Source organism: Primulina eburnea, chromosome 10 (assembly GCF_022965805.1).
Source record: "Primulina eburnea isolate SZY01 chromosome 10, ASM2296580v1, whole genome shotgun sequence".
In the NCBI taxonomy this organism is placed as follows: Eukaryota; Viridiplantae; Streptophyta; class Magnoliopsida; order Lamiales; family Gesneriaceae; genus Primulina; species Primulina eburnea.
The window spans coordinates 27710668-27726760 of record NC_133110.1 but is presented as its reverse complement, the minus strand read 5'-3'; the positions used below and the strand labels follow the sequence as shown (position 1 = coordinate 27726760).

The window sequence follows — 16093 nt, the reverse complement described above, 5'->3', positions numbered from 1 at the left end:
GAGAGTTCCATAGCATTTCAGTCGTTTCTGTGAGATTCTAGTCTTTTTCCGAGGTTCGGGCACTAGCGGGGAGCTGCTGGTCTTGTAGCGGAGCTGTGCTCTAGTTGGGAGGTAGCGGCATCAGTGGGCTAGCGACGGACGAAGGTTTGGAATTGTATCAGTATTATCTCAGGATTATCTAGTTAAGTCTGGTAGATAAGTTTTAGTGATGGTTTTCACTTGATGAATAGGCTTGGACTAGACCTGTTGTCTGGTTATTCCAGTGGATTAGGATTGCTGTGATAGAGGTACGAAAGTACTATCCGAGATATCTTGGTTGAGTATACATTCTTATATGTGTTGCATGATTATGTGGTGCATTGATATATGTCATATGATGCATGCTATTATGTCACGTTTATTACTGCACGTTGCATTTCATGTTGAGCCGTATCTCCTTCGAGATAGCCTTTACTGTTGAGCTGTATCTCTTTCGAGATAAGCTATATCTTGTGGGGCCGCTCAGCCCTGTCTTGTCTTGTGGACGCATGGACACCGAGAGTACACAGTGGCCGACGGGTCGGGAGGGCTTCGGTGGTCCGGGACATTTTAGGTCCACGTCTGTTCTTGCAGTGGATGCAGTGACCCAGAGGTTGGACCGCGCGGCACTATCCACTTGGCGCCTCTAGACTGAGCATTTTGAGATCCTTTGTGATTCCTGTTTCTTGACTACCCTGGTATCATATCATAGCATGTGCATTTCATATAGGTTTGTATACTCATGCTTTTGTACTGGGCGTTCTTATCGCTCACGTCCTCGGTTTTTGTTTATCTTGGACACCCCATTCCCACGGGGCAGGCCTCAGGTTGGACAGCTCGGGAAGAGCAGGAGGAGGACAGTGAGTATCTGGTTGGTTTAGTTTTCAGTGCTATTCTATTTCGATATGGTTGTACCGAATATATTTTGAGTTGTTTTGATTTCGATTGGGTTGTATAACTATCATTTGTTGGTATTTTCCGCTGTTATCTCTGATTGTTATTAATTAAGTTAGTTGCATGCTTAGTTCTCAATTAGTAGGTGATTCTGGAACGGGTCACTACATTTATGGTATCAGAGCATGCTTACGATTTTGGGATATAGATTCTGTTTTGGGATTTTTCGTGGACCATTTTACCATTTTCCCTATTCTATCTTGTAGCGATGGCTGACCACTTTGGTGATAAGAGTAGTCAGGGGAGTGTAGGTCGTTGGGGTGATCAGGACGATCGTAGGCGTCACCGTGAACATCGTCATCGTCGGGATGGTCCTAGGCGTTTTGAGTTGCATCGTTTTATTCAGATGGGGCCTAAGCCTTTAGTTGGTGGTGAGACTCCCGATGATGCTGAGGATTGGTTAGAGCGCATGTAGAGTTGTTTCCGTGCATTCCAGTGCACCGAGGAGCAGCAGATGGAGACCCTTAGTTTTCTTCTCGAGGGCCGTGCGCGCAAGTGGTGGCGATCGACTTCTGCGCCGATAGTCCAGTCTCAGGGTAGGGTGACTTGGGCCGATTTCCGTGCAGCTTTCATGCAGCTGTATTTTCCTCCAGCCCTTCGCCAGGCGAAGACGATTGAGCTCCTGAACCTTAAGCAGGGTAGTATGTCTGTTGATGAGTATCAGCAAAAATTCTTCGAGTTGTTACCCTTCGCTCCTCATATCAGTGGCAGTTCTGAGGCCAAGTATGATCATTTCCTTCAGGGCCTTAACCAGGAGATCTTTGATCGAGTCACTGTCTGTGATAATCCTACTTCGTATGATGGGTTAGTGAACCGGTGTCGCCAGGCAGAGATCAGTCTCCAGCGTGGTAGGGCTATTCTTTCTTCTAGACCTCCGAATACTTTGAGCCCTAGGTCTCAGTCGTTCAAGAAATCTGGTTCTTCTTCTGGATCTGGATCACGGTCTAGCGGTGTTTTCCGCTTTGGTGATAAGAAGGATGCTTGTGTGCATTGTGGAAAGAACCATCCCTCGGAGCAATGCCGAGTAGCCGCGGGAGCTTGTTTTCAGTGCGGAGAGATGGGGCATATTAAGAAGTATTGTCCTCAGTTGCGAGGTGGAGCAGGATCTGGTTCCGGATCACAGACGACTGTTCAGCAGAGGAGGCAGGGTCAGGCAGTGGGTAGTTCGAATCTTCGACCTCGTGCCCAAGGTCAGGTATTTGCGCTGAACCAGGATCAGGCTGCAGATGACTGAGAGAGTCATAGCAGGTACTTTTCGTTTATGCGGTATTCCTGCTTTTGTTCTTATTGATACAGGAGCCTCTCATTCCTTCATTTCTGCACGATTTGTTAAGCGTCATAAGTTACCGTATGTTTCTCTAGACGTCATTCTTTCCGTTTCTACTCCGATGGGTCATTCGGTGTTAGCTAAGCGTCTAGTGATGGGTTGTCCCTTAGATTTTGAGGGTAACAATGTTGTTATTTCAGTTTTGTTCATCCTATAAACTTGATTTCGAGGACGAAATCTTTTAAGGGGGGGAGAATGTAGTAACCCGATTCCTAATTTGAGTTAATTATCGGATTAATTATATTTTCGGTGGGATCGGAAGGACCGAACAAGTTCGGATCGTACGATGAGTTCGGATCGTCCGATGAGTTCGGATCGTCCGATGAGTTCGGATCGTCCGAGCTAGGTGTCGGACCGTTCGAGACAGGTGGCTGGACACGTGGAAGGGTTCTGGACACGTGGTAAGGTTCGGATCATCCGATTGGGGTTCGGATCGTCCGAGACAGGTGGCTGTTCTCGTGGAAGGCATGCAAGGATCGGATCGTCCGATCAGAGTTCGGACCGTCCGAAGTGTGCCGGATCGGAGCTTCCGACATGGTTCGGATCGTCCGAACATTGGCTATAAATAGAGGCGCGAGGCTTCATTTGTGCCTCGCCAATTCAGAGAGTTCCATAGCATTTCAGTCGTTTCTGTGAGATTCTAGTCTTTTTCCGAGGTTCGGGCACTAGCGGGGAGCTGCTGGTCTTGTAGCGGAGCTGTGCTCTAGTTGGGAGGTAGCGGCATCAGTGGGCTAGCGACGGACGAAGGTTTGGAATTGTATCAGTATTATCTCAGGATTATCTAGTTAAGTCTGGTAGATAAGTTTTAGTGATGGTTTTCACTTGATGAATAGGCTTGGACTAGACCTGTTGTCTGGTTATTCCAGTGGATTAGGATTGCTGTGATAGAGGTACGAAAGTACTATCCGAGATATCCTGGTTGAGTATACATTCTTATATGTGTTGCATGATTATGTGGTGCATTGATATATGTCATATGATGCATGCTATTATGTCACGTTTATTACTGCACGTTGCATTTCATGTTGAGCCGTATCTCCTTCGAGATAGCCTTTACTGTTGAGCTGTATCTCTTTCGAGATAAGCTATATCTTGTGGGGCCGCTCAGCCCTGTCTTGTCTTGTGGACGCATGGACACCGAGAGTACACAGTGGCCGACGGGTCGGGAGGGCTTCGGTGGTCCGGGACATTTTAGGTCCACGTCTGTTCTTGCAGTGGATGCAGTGACCCAGAGGTTGGACCGCGCGGCACTATCCACTTGGCGCCTCTAGACTGAGCATTTTGAGATCCTTTGTGATTCCTGTTTCTTGACTACCCTGGTATCATATCATAGCATGTGCATTTCATATAGGTTTGTATACTCATGCTTTTGTACTGGGCGTTCTTATCGCTCACGTCCTCGGTTTTTGTTTATCTTGGACACCCCATTCCCACGGGGCAGGCCTCAGGTTGGACAGCTCGGGAAGAGCAGGAGGAGGACAGTGAGTATCTGGTTGGTTTAGTTTTCAGTGCTATTCTATTTCGATATGGTTGTACCGAATATATTTTGAGTTGTTCTGATTTCGATTGGGTTGTATAACTATCATTTGTTGGTATTTTCCGCTGTTATCTCTGATTGTTATTAATTAAGTTAGTTGCATGCTTAGTTCTCAATTAGTAGGTGATTCTGGAACGGGTCACTACAGTATTTCTATTCGAATAATGATAGGCCAGGGCCCAGTTGATCGGTGAGAGTGTTGCTGGTGTCCCCCGCCGCCCAGTACTGTGGTTACATGTAGATAGATCCATCGACCCTCATGATCATGATCAGGAAAGTCACAATTAACGATCTGAATTCAACAAAAGGAAAAAGAAAAGGAAAATGTTTACGATCATGTTAAAATGTTTTATGTCATGATAAGGAAAAGATCAAGATTATTTATGCATATCATGAAATGTTATTTTTACCTACAAGTATTTTCACTGTTGCATGCGATTTTATATGTATTATTCGTTATCAAGATTATGGTGTGTTGTGTCTTTAGACTCACTAGGTGTGATGGATGCAGGTGAGTTTGATGGAGGTCTTTGGTTGACCTGACTGGACTGAAGGTGCACACAACCCGAGGACCAAAGCTACATGTTCCGCATTACGTTTTCTGATTCATGAATTTAAATTAAAATTTTTAAGACTATTTATTTATGCTTTTGAGAGATTTTGAGAGGTTTAGTATGGGCTTTACTTTTCAAAATATTGCTTTTTAGGTTTGGGGAATCAGTAGACGATTTCAGTTTTATAACTATTCCACTTGATTTTTAAATGCTAGTTGGTTGATGTTTTATTTTAAAGGGGAAAAATATTTTATAAAAATATTTTATGTAAAAGCTGAAAATTTGTAGAGGAAGGAAAAAAATATCTAGTACTTTTAAAGCAATAAAAAAGGCAGACGTTTCAAGATGTTTCAAGCTATTGAGAAATCCGGACTCCGAAAATTCTTGGAAGCACCTGCTGTGTTATACAAAACTGCCCTTCTGGATTTTTATGCTAAGGGGACTGTGGAAGAAGGAAAAATCATGTATTCCCAGGGTGATGCCTCTATTTCTATCGATGCTGCTTTATTTGGTTCAATTTTCTTTCTCCCATTCTCCGGGATCAATGAATTTTCTGGAATTTCCAAGGAGGAAATGTCTACTGCTCTACTGAATTTCTCAACTTCTGGAGAAGAACTCTCTTCATCTTGTTTTAAGAACCTATTGAAGATGGAATTTCAAGTACTTGCTGATATTGTTGCCAAAGCGCTATGAGACAGAGACATCCCGAGCTAATTCATATGATGTGAGTCTTCCTTTCAATTTTGATTATATGTTTTGTAACAACTGCATGAGTAATTGCTTGCGATGTTCGAGGACGAACTCCTGTCAAGAGGGGGAGAAAGTAAGGCTCGAGAATTATCGGTGACATTAATATGAGATAACACAGATATGAGAATGCAGTGTTAGAAAATGAGAATTTTGAAAGGGCAGGTCGAAACTATACCGCTCCCGCGGAACAACATCACCGCACCCGCGGTGTAATGCCAGAAAAATGAGATTTGTGCGAGGCCACACCGCACCCGCGTGTAACATGACCGCACCCGCGGTCATGGCTCTTGAAAAATTAATGGTGCTGCCGAGAGCACAGCGAACCCGCGCTCCTGATGTAACCGCACCCGCGGTGTTGCGTGGTGTGCAAAGGAAGCCATGTGTTACATTACATGCAAGATATAATGTGTTGCTCGATTCATTCTCATTCCAACAGAGAGAGAGCACGAAACTCCCCTTAATTCCTTCAAGCTTCTTCAAGTAGAATTACGATTGTGCATGATTTAGCCATTTGATTTAATTCCGAGTCCGGATTATGATCCTTCGCAGCATTGGAACGAAAGGACGTAAGTTTCTTACATTTCCAGCATGTTTCGAAATTCATATGTTGGAGAAGTTATGATTTGCTTGAAGATATGTGTTCTTGATATCTTGAGCTTGATATAGTTGCTATCGAATCGATTTTCGGACATCGTATGCCATATTCGAATCATCCAGCCTATATGTGTATGATGGGACCGATTTTGAAGGGATAATGAGATTATTGTGATGTTATGAGATTATGATATTGTTATGTGTGAGATTGAGTTACCGATATCAAAGAAATATACGCCGTTATGCCGTCGATTGTACCGAATGGAGTATTGATTGTACAAGATTTTGATATAAGTTATATCTTGATAGAAGGCATTGTTATATTGTCATTTCAGATTAGTCTTGACAGAGTGACATTCCGACTTCAAGATCTCGACAGACATTGTGCGACGAAAGGTATAATTCATGTGGTCACGGGATTGCACAACTCGATCAGACTTGATACGAGTTTCCCTAAATCACATACTAGATTGTTATTACATGTATGTATGTAATGCCTTGTTTATTGATTTATATTCGAGTCCTGAGATAGGAGATATTGGCAGACTTGCCAAAACTAGACGTTCGGTGTATCGACGCATAGGAGCAGATTTGCTATATGTGCAGACCCTCGATACAGAGTTGACCGAAGTCTAGGAATAAGACGTACCGTTGCCCCGAGTGGTTGGGTAGGTGACAGACCGTCTTGTTCATACGGGATCCCTAGATTAGAAAAGAGTCGAGTCAAGATTTAAATGTGAATACAGATTTGTATTCTTCTACATGTTTAGATTTACATTCATGTTATTGATATATGCTATGCATTTGTAATGATTATTACATTGCATGCATTCATGTTTTATACGGGATATGTTCTCACCGGAGTTATCCGGCTGTTGTCGTGTCTGTATGTGTGCATGGCAACAGGTGGGGCAGGATCTGGGTCACGAGCTAGATGAGAGGTTGATGATAGCGTGGAGATCTCGGCATGGAAGATTTCAGTGGTTTCTATTTAGACTTGTATCACCTAGTTGGTAGTTGGTATGTAAACACTATGTATTGGTTGTACTAGACAGACATGTATGTATATTATGTTGTTATTTCTATAAAGACAATGTTATGCTTTGACTAACATTGAATTAATGTAAAAGCAAATTTTTGACCCACATTTTCGAACAAAGATCCAATTAAATCCCAAAAGAATTGAGTTAGAGCCCGGGTCCCCACATGTCGGCACTAGTACAAAGAAAGAAAGAATCCAATTCGACGAGCAGGAGCAAAGACTGTTGTTGTTGAACTTTCCTCAGATGATTCGTCTCAGTAAATGTACTCCACAAATTATAATGTGCACTTAAGCAGGCATCCTTTTGTTGTGTTGTAAATGTAATGTCAGTAGTGTGTATTTTGTGGAAAATGTTTGTGTAAGTGCTGAAAACGTTGCTGTATGTACTACTCTGTATTTTGGTTCCCAGTATATGTAATTGGTTTACTGTTGGTAAGAATTGAAGATATTTCATTGTATACTGATGATTCACATTGTTGGTGATTTGGAAGATATCGTACGATTTCAATGTGTATGTTGGTAGCATTACAAAATGACATTGACTGTGTTCATAATTTTGCAAACAAAGTACACAGTTCGGACCACTTAAGTTCTTATGTTGTTTTTTATGCTACTCCACATGTGAGTAACTGGACAATGCTTTTTACCTCAAACAAGCTTGTGTAACCACATCAATACCGTAGTATACAACATCGATGACTACGTTTCAAGAAATTTGTTATAAATTCAACACCACAGCAACTTAGTTTACAGGCAAATAACATTTAAGGCTTGAAAGTTGAGTCGAAAGCCACATTAACTGTCTTGTACACGAGAAACATTTGAGTACAGAGCATGCAAACATTATTTTAACAAGATACCATGTCACTCAAATATCGGTTCTACAATGAATGATATTCCCATGAAATTTCGTCTGAATAGGAATAAAGCAGCAATTGCAGAAAGCATCAACTGAAATCCAGATTACATAGATTCATGTATCTGTTTATCCAAAACGCAAAAGATACATAGTTGGTTCATCAAAAATTCAAAACACATCACCCAAAACCACACTAAACCCGTCACCGTTACTCACCACGCAACAATCTTTTAACAAAGCAAATCCTTGCACGGTCACCTAGTCGCTTGAACAGTGCCAGATCATTATGATTGTTGAATAGCAACTTAGCGGCAGCCACTTGTTCGTCCTCCGAAAGCTCAGGCAGACTTTGCAATGCAGCCAGTACCGTATCTTGCACATCTGAAATTTTCTCCTCAGAAGACAATTCCTTGATCAAGTGTGACATCGTATCTTTCGTTATGTGAGCGAGGTTATTGATTGCTTCGACTATGGACTCATCATGCTCGGTTCTTTTCTTCCTTTTCTTACTTTTCGAAGTTGCACCTTCAGCTGCTTTTGACGTAGGCGTATGTGTCTCGGATATGGAATCATCAGCAACTTCGGTTGTGTTAAAAGTACGATTCTCTCCAAGGAACTCTTCAGAAGGCAGGTCGTTATCCAGTTTCAGTACTTGTTGCAGCACATTCTCAAAATGCTTTGATTGATCCCCAGTTGCTCGATCGTTTCCAAATATTTCACACCAGTCAACGTAGTGTGACCACTGTTTATGTCGCATTGACCGTAAGCTTGGTTCGTGCTAAAAAGATGCAATGACAATGGTTCAGTAAATGATTTACGTATCTGAAAGTCAAAATACATGGACATACATACCTTCACAATAGATTCCCATGTCTCATCCGTTACATCGATGGTGTTGTCAGTGTCATTCCATCCGACTCCACTTTTGGAAAGCAAAGTCACCAAAATACTATGTGTTTTCTTCCACACATGAATTTTGGAATTTATATGAGGATTACCACGTAAATTAGTACCTAGTATTGCTGTATGCATTGCGTTCTCCAACAGATTCAAGTAACCCGCTTTAAAACCATTCTCACTTCTCCATCCCTTCGTGATAATCTCTTTCAGCGAGTGTATTAACACGTCTTCCTCACGACCTGTCCAACTTCTCCGGGTCTTATCCACTTTCTTACCACGCCCACTGCCACTCGCAGAAGCTGCAACGCTGTCCATGCTTACAGAAAAGCTTCAACTATAAAGTCTGCCATGAATTCAAATTTGTAAGTATAAATGATATTCAACACCATATTCGAAGTTAGTCGAACTCAAGAGTCGATGTTCAATCCAAAGTAGTTTAATCAACCAACAATGTTCATGACACTTACTTCAAACAGTAGCAATGATCAACAAAACAAGTATGGAAACGGAACAATGATGAAACATAATAAAGAGGTACAAGTACAGGATACACTAAACAATGAAATTTTACAATACAAATACAACAATGTTAATTGTAGGTGTTCCACATTGACATTGCGAACTCATCTCTCCAACTATCCCACCCACTAGATGACTCGACAATGCTTATGAAATCATTATGTGTGTCATGTACGGGGCTGCCAACGTCGTAATCAATTTCATCCAATGGATCATCAGGCATTTGACTACGGATGAAATTGTGTAATAGTATGCAAGCGAGAATTATTTGGTTTTGAACCGCTAAAGGGTAGAACGACGGACTTCGGAGAATAGCCCATCTTTTTTTCAGCAAACCAAATGCTCTCTCGATAATGTTTCGTGCTTGGGAGTGGCGCAAATTGAAGAGCTCTTTGTAATCTTGTGGGGCCGATGTTCGATTTCCCCATGCATCCCTATGATATCTTACTCGCCTGTACGGAGTCAAAAAACCTTCGACATTGGCGTACCCATTATCACAAAGATAATAACTACCTGCAAGATTGTTACATGTGATACGTTAATTTGTCGAAAAAGTAGGAAATATATAATGTACAACGAAGCGAGAAGACAATTTTGGAAAAATGAAACACGTACGGTGTTAACATATTACCTCTTGGAACTTTGAAGACATCATCCCGATTTAACGCATCTCTTAATACTCTTGCATCAGCGGCGGATCCCTCCCACCCAGTCAGAGCGTATACAAAGTTCATATTGCGATCACAAACCCCAAGCACATTTACTGCAATAGTTCCTTTTCGTGTTCTGTATTTGGCTTTCTCTCGAGCAAGAACATGTACACCGACGAGTGTTCCATCCAATGCACCTAGGCAACCCTGAAAAAACTTACAAAGTGAACACTTTTGACTCATATATTTTTTAACGTATATCTCAATTCAGTATGTAAGAAAATGTACCTGAAACCATTTCCAAGAGTCATTGTCACAGTTCGCATCCACTGGTGAAGGCTTCACAAGGAATAAAGGATATAACCTCATCAAGGCACGCATAACATCATGAAAATGTGAACTGATTGTCTGTCCACTTCGCATGTAATCATGACTAGTGACCCGGTTTTTTTTTATGATGCGCCAAAATAGACAAAAACATTGCCACCTTCTCTTGAACTCGGACATATCGAGAATCTGTTAGTCCTCCTACATTCATTAGAAGATAGCACAACCTTCCAAAGGAATTGCGATTCATTCTCAAATTCACCACACACTGAACATCCCCAACATCAATGATCATATTCAAATGGCTTAATTGAGCATTGATTCTTTCTGTCATTGTGTACGATACCAGTGTTCGACGACGGACACGACGTTGCTGCCCAACCATTCTTGTACGTTGTCGGATAAGAAGACACAACAACAATAAATTTCGAAACAACAGTTGTTGTACCAGAAGAACCAGTAGCATGTTTCTACGTTTCATGTCCTTCTTTGCCACAACACTCAACAAATGACAAGACAATCACATTTAGTCGCACAATTAAGATGACAAACAAAGAATTCGCACAACATTTAACCTAACTTATTACATGTGGTATGTAGTCACACAATTTATTAAATCCAAAAACGTATTACATATTACCAGTTAATACTTGTACTCACAGTATTTCAACTTAAAAATGTGGTATTAGGAGGAGAGAAAATGATATACCAAGATACTTGAAGGTGCTATTCCGTGGTGTACCCAACAGCGAATGATCAAACAGGGAATTGCGTGTGGCTAATGGTCTTCAAGTTGAACAGAAAATGCGTGTACTGTTGCTCCGTCCCCCTGATATCAAATTAGTTCAGATGCAGGTGAAAGAAATAAATCAAATTGATGACGGACATGGTGGGAAGTTGAATTTTCTAACAATTTCTGTAAAATCGAAATCACTCACCTTCCCGTAGCCTTGGTTTTACAAGAAGGTTGAGCAAAACGGGAACGTCGTGACATTCAAATGGCGGAAGCCAGAACACATATGTTAAACAAAAGAGTATTTGAACAATCACTCACCTCGTCGAAGATGCCATTAAGCGACAACGAGAAAACCCATAGCGGCGGCCACTGAGAACACGAGAGAAACACTCATCTTGTTCTTATTCGCAGCTTTTATTTCAATTAGGGCTAAGGGCATTTGTGGAAAATAGGGCCTTGGCTTGTTCACTGTACAAAATGGGATTCCTAATACCTCCAACAATTTGGGATAGTTGTCTGCCATTTTCACAGGTGAACAGTGTCGTAATCAAGAGGGTGGGGTTATCCTTCAAGCAGTTGTCAGCGAGTCAAACAATGCATTATTAGTCCTATCCATGTGTTATCCTATCTACCAAACACTGCATTAGTGATCACTTTACACTTCTGGATATTAAGAACCCTTAGTTCTCTAGACACCACAAATTTTAATCAAATAACCACCAGGTTACTGATATGAAACAGTAGTTTGTTTGAGTAGCACGAAAAGATCCTTGGATGATCAAGTATGTTTCTGTTGAATTGCGTGCAGAGAGAGCGAAGATGAATATTGACTGTGATTGCGCTCTGAGATATTTTTTTTAAGGCAAGCTCAATGATCTTTTTGAATGTATGTATGAGTTGTATAGCTTATCATCTTTAGCTTGCATCCCTCTCTGATGATATAGCCGAATGACTTAACGGTCGGAAAGGACAGTTAACGTAAACCTGAGCTTCTGAATCAAATGAGTCGCTTTCATCTTTATGAGCAATAAATGTTCCCATTTAATCTTTCTTTTGCTCATCATAGATCTGAAGCTCTTTCCTTGAGGATTTCCTCTTAAGGCAACTGTTCTTTATACGAAGTCTATCTCTGAGCTTCCTTTCTGGGATAGAGAGTTAAATGCATATCATTATTGGAATTGATGTGTAATCGTTGACTTCAAGGAGTTTTGAATGCATTCAACCGGTCAGAGAATGTCTTTTAGCAATAAGTGATTCTCTTAAATGAATCGGTTCACTTTTGCCGTAATCTGAAGAATCAGCAGTTGAATATCAACGGTTGAGAAATCTGTAGGTTTTTGCCAGTTGAGCTTATTAGGACTCCAGCCGCGGTTGATTTCGATTTGTCATACAACAAAATTGAAACGCTAGTTTCATTTCTTAACATTAAGAGTATCAATAAATTTTTTTTAAAAAATAAAACATAATATACTGAAAAAATTCAAATTTACAATATAGAGTTATATTTTTTAAAATTGTTTTCTACATAAGCACGTTATAAAATTTAACCTTAAAACTTAATTTAATTACTTAAATACAAGTTTTAAGTAAATTAATTCAAAATACATCATTGAATAAAAATATATTAATTAGAATTAATAATTTTTATATTACTTTGTATTAACATAAACATATTACAATATTATAGATTATATTAATGATATCGAAGTTATAGCGTAATTATACACTATTTTATAATAAAACACTTATAATTTTTTATTGGGGATCGATGTAGAGTTTAGAGTGGGCGTGAATAAATTCTTTCCTTTACTGATAGTTTTTGCAAAGGGTGCTAGAATCCTGTTAGATATTATAGTTGTTCTTGTTCAATGTAAGTCCAGCAGATCACAATAATAAGTGCGGAAACAATCCGATGGAGAAGGGTGAAAACAGTAATAACAGTAGGCAATAACACAGTAGTTGTTTCTGGAAGTTAGAAGATAAAATCTTGTACGTCTCTTCTTCTTCTGTTTCCAGAAGGTATCACTAAAAGACTTTGGATTTTACAGTACACACTTGTACACACCCACTTCAGCAGGACTTATCTCTTGCCTACTGAAAATCTTAGTAACTCAACACAATATAATTCAATCCAACAAGATTCTGGAAAAGACTCTTTTCCAGTTTACAAACTCTTCTTTTAAAATATAGTAAAGTGTTTTGGTTGAAGAGGAGACGAAATAGCAGTACAAGATGATCTCCAAAGATCAGATGTATAAGCTAAAGCGTGTACTGCTTTTCTGCAAGTTGAGCTTAGAAGATGATGATTGAATCGCGGTTGCTCAATATAACGTAGGGTAGATAAAATTATCAGCGTTGTTCTCTAAATGGGTTTGATCCATATATAGATATCTTGAATCCAACGTCTATAATCAAAAACGGCTATTTTGACTTCTGATAGAAAAAGCTTTATTTCCTACAAAGGATCCTGCAAAAAGCTTTCAGCACAATCAGTCTTGTTTTATACCAAAACTAGTAAAGCGAATTAAATGACTACGTACAGAAATTAATGGTGCAATTAATGCTCAGTACTAGGTAAAATAACGGTAACATTTAAGATAGAAACGATCGAGTAAAGAACCGTTAAGTACTGATCTACTGAAGTCAAGTTCTGCTTCTGTTTTTCTAAGAAGTTGAGTACTAACTAAAGTAGTACTGCTTCTGTTAAAGCGAATTGATAGCTACTGCTTTGTATTGTCTACTGGACAGTGCTATTCCTACTGGTTTTGATTCTCATCACCACAATAAAATTTAGTCTAACAATTTCCCCCTTTGCGGTGATGCCAAAACCTGAACGTTAGTAGCGATGGATAACAAAGCAAGTAGCGATTAAAAACAGATGATTAATAAGTAAATAAGCAGTTTGAACAAAGTTTAAAAAACAGTAAGAAATTCTAGTCATCTGTTCCAATATCTCGGAACAGAGTTTCCTCATCCTGAGGATCTTGATTTCTGAAGGATGATTCTGCTTGATGTCCTCTGTCCTCCTTCTTCTGATCTTCTTCCTTTTGCTTCTGTCCTGCCTTCTGCTTCCCCTTTTTTGACATCAGCAACCTGAACTTGAGTGAGTAAGAGATCTACTCGTCCAGTAAGTGTAATAATGCCGTTATGCAGAATCTCCAGAGTTGGTGTGTGACTCGAAACTTGTTCATTCAGAGCCTGAATTGATTGAGATTGGGACGCAATCTGAGCATTGATAGTTTCGAGTCTTGAATCTATAGCGTCAACTCTAGTAGAGACGGAGTGAAGAGATGCATCATGAGTAGAGATTGTTCGAAGAACATCAGATTGACCAAGTACGAGGTCAGCATGTCTTTTCAAGACATTTTTCCTGAAGAGGTCAGTTCCAACCTCGAGTCTTGCCAATGATTCTGCGGTGTTAATGACATACTTCGTGACTCGTTCTCTGAAATTTTTGGTGGCATAAACCTCATCATCATGTTCATAAGATAACTGCTTGACAATTTCTGAGAGTCTGTCAACATTCCGTTTAAGTGTGTCAATCTCAGATTCAAGATTGAATTGTTCTTCTTCTGGGATTGGCTTCTGTCACATACGCGTTATCTGGTTTCAGCAATACGCGCAATGCGAGCAATTTGAGAAGGTGAGTCAGTAGGAAGTACAACTAAACCAGTACAAGAAACAGGATCTGTTGGAGCTATAGCGATATCAGTAGATGGTTAAGCAGAAGATCTGTCATCAACAACAGCAGCAGCAGAAGTTTCAGGAAGTGCTCTTCATTTTGGTTGCTCGGCTTCGATGGCCTCCATTTGTTCAACTGCTGGATTTTGATCATTCAAAATAGCTACCATATCTGCTTGGTGAGCAGTAGAGAAAATCTCCAAATTTGGCAGTGAAGGAGATTGGGCAGCATACAGTTCTTCCAGGGTTGGTCTGCTGATTGGACTGCTGGTTGGACTATTTCATCAGCTTGAATTGCTGCAGGTGCAGCAGAGACATCACGAGTAATAGATTGAATGACTTCATCCACTGAATCCAGTTCACGAACAGATATGAGACAAGAAGACTGAGTAGGAATTTTTGGATATACAGGAGTACTAGTAACCTTAGGTTCTGTAGGAGCTATAGTTCTTTCCTTAACTGGCTTAGTCTGATCAAGATCTAGAATAAAGCATACTGAATACTGTTCAGAATCTCCAAAAGTCTGTTTCTGAGCAAGAAGTTGCTCATTCATTACTCTCAAACGGTCAGTCAGTACAAGGATCACATTTTGATCTTGAGCAGCAATGGGAATCAAGACATCAAAATTATACTTAAGAGTCTTTAATACTGATTCCAGCTTCTGACGTTTAAGCTGCTAAAAAATGAAGCTTCGGCGTCACATCGCTTCAATCACATTATCAGTCTTTGAAAGTTCAAAAACTTTTCTCTCATACTTCACCATTCTTCCAAAAGTTCCTGGTGTTCTGAAAAACGTGAGGGGATGGAATACCCGAACCTTGTGCCATTCATAAAAAAAAGTCATTTCTTCAATGGCAGAATTTTCAATTTCTTCCAAATGAAGATCAATACCAGTAGAGACAGATGATTTGGCAGCTTGAAATTGTGGTTCTTCAATAAGTTTTCCATTGCATTTTCCTGAAGATGAGGCAGTCATCACGGGTCGAAAAACAGAAGACCCTGTAGTAGATTCTCGAATTAGAACTCCAGACAAGGGTCTGAAACTTGGAGCAGTAGTTGTTGTTGTTGCAAGAGCAGCAGTTGGTTTTGAAACAGAGGTGGTTGCTGGTACAGAAGGGACGGCTTCTAGAAACACTTGTCTCAATGGAACAATGTCCAACTCAGAGATGGCTGATGTCTTCTTGATTCGAAGAACAGTGCGAGCTTTCTTTTTGCTAGGAGTAGGTGGCAGAGATGGTTGAATGGGAGCAGCAGACTCCTCGGAAACTGTCTTATCAGAATCAGTGGTGATAACCACTTTTTTTCTTTTAATCTTCTTCTGAGGTCCTAGAGCCTCAGTTTGAGCATCTCCCAATTCCTTTTTCAGCAATAAACTCAGGCACAGTTGGCTTAGGCCTCAAAGAAAGTACGTTGTCAGCATCGGTCATTGTCACAAAAGAAGTATCATGTTCTGTAGTGTAAGGAAAACCAGAATCCTTGAGCAACGTGCTGATTTGTACCGCAAAACCAGAACTCTCCTTATCACCATTTCCTTCATTATTTTGAACAGAAAACGACTCCAGTCCACTTATATCCAGAAGTGATGACAACCATCACTTGAACTATTTCTTTGGTTAGCCGATCGAACGTTCCGGCTTGGACCATA

The 16093-nt window shown here is 40.4% G+C and overlaps 1 protein-coding gene across 4 annotated transcripts; it reads right to left on the bottom strand.

Annotated features, from left to right (window-relative positions):
* Positions 1–7784: 7784 nt before the first annotated feature.
* On the bottom strand, positions 7785–11396 carry LOC140803242 (uncharacterized). 4 transcript variants are annotated; one of them, XM_073159014.1, is made up of 6 exons: positions 11086–11396; positions 10741–10860; positions 9993–10232; positions 9686–9911; positions 8488–9567; positions 7785–8413 (listed from the first exon to the last, which is right to left on the bottom strand). In XM_073159014.1, exons 5-6 carry the CDS (start codon positions 8848–8850, stop codon positions 7844–7846), a joined length of 933 nt encoding a protein of 310 aa, XP_073015115.1. In that variant the 5' UTR covers positions 8851–9567; positions 9686–9911; positions 9993–10232; positions 10741–10860; positions 11086–11396; the 3' UTR covers positions 7785–7843. The 4 variants fall into 4 exon arrangements, with proteins under 4 accessions (XP_073015115.1, XP_073015114.1, XP_073015116.1 ...); XM_073159013.1 differs by having other exon boundaries at positions 10741–11396; XM_073159015.1 differs by lacking the exons at positions 10741–10860; positions 11086–11396 and having other exon boundaries at positions 9993–10600.
* Positions 11397–16093: the final 4697 nt, after the last annotated feature.

What these genes read in the sequence shown, in the direction of transcription:
- LOC140803242 (XM_073159013.1), bottom strand. Translation starts at nt 8,850, where the DNA reads ATGGACAGCGTTGCAGCTTCTGCGAGTGGCAGTGGGCGTGGTAAGAAA. An exon ending in CATGGGAATCTATTGTGAAG is followed by an intron (nt 8,414 to 8,487) that starts GTATGTATGTCC and finishes GCATCTTTTTAG; the next exon opens with CACGAACCAAGCTTACGGTC.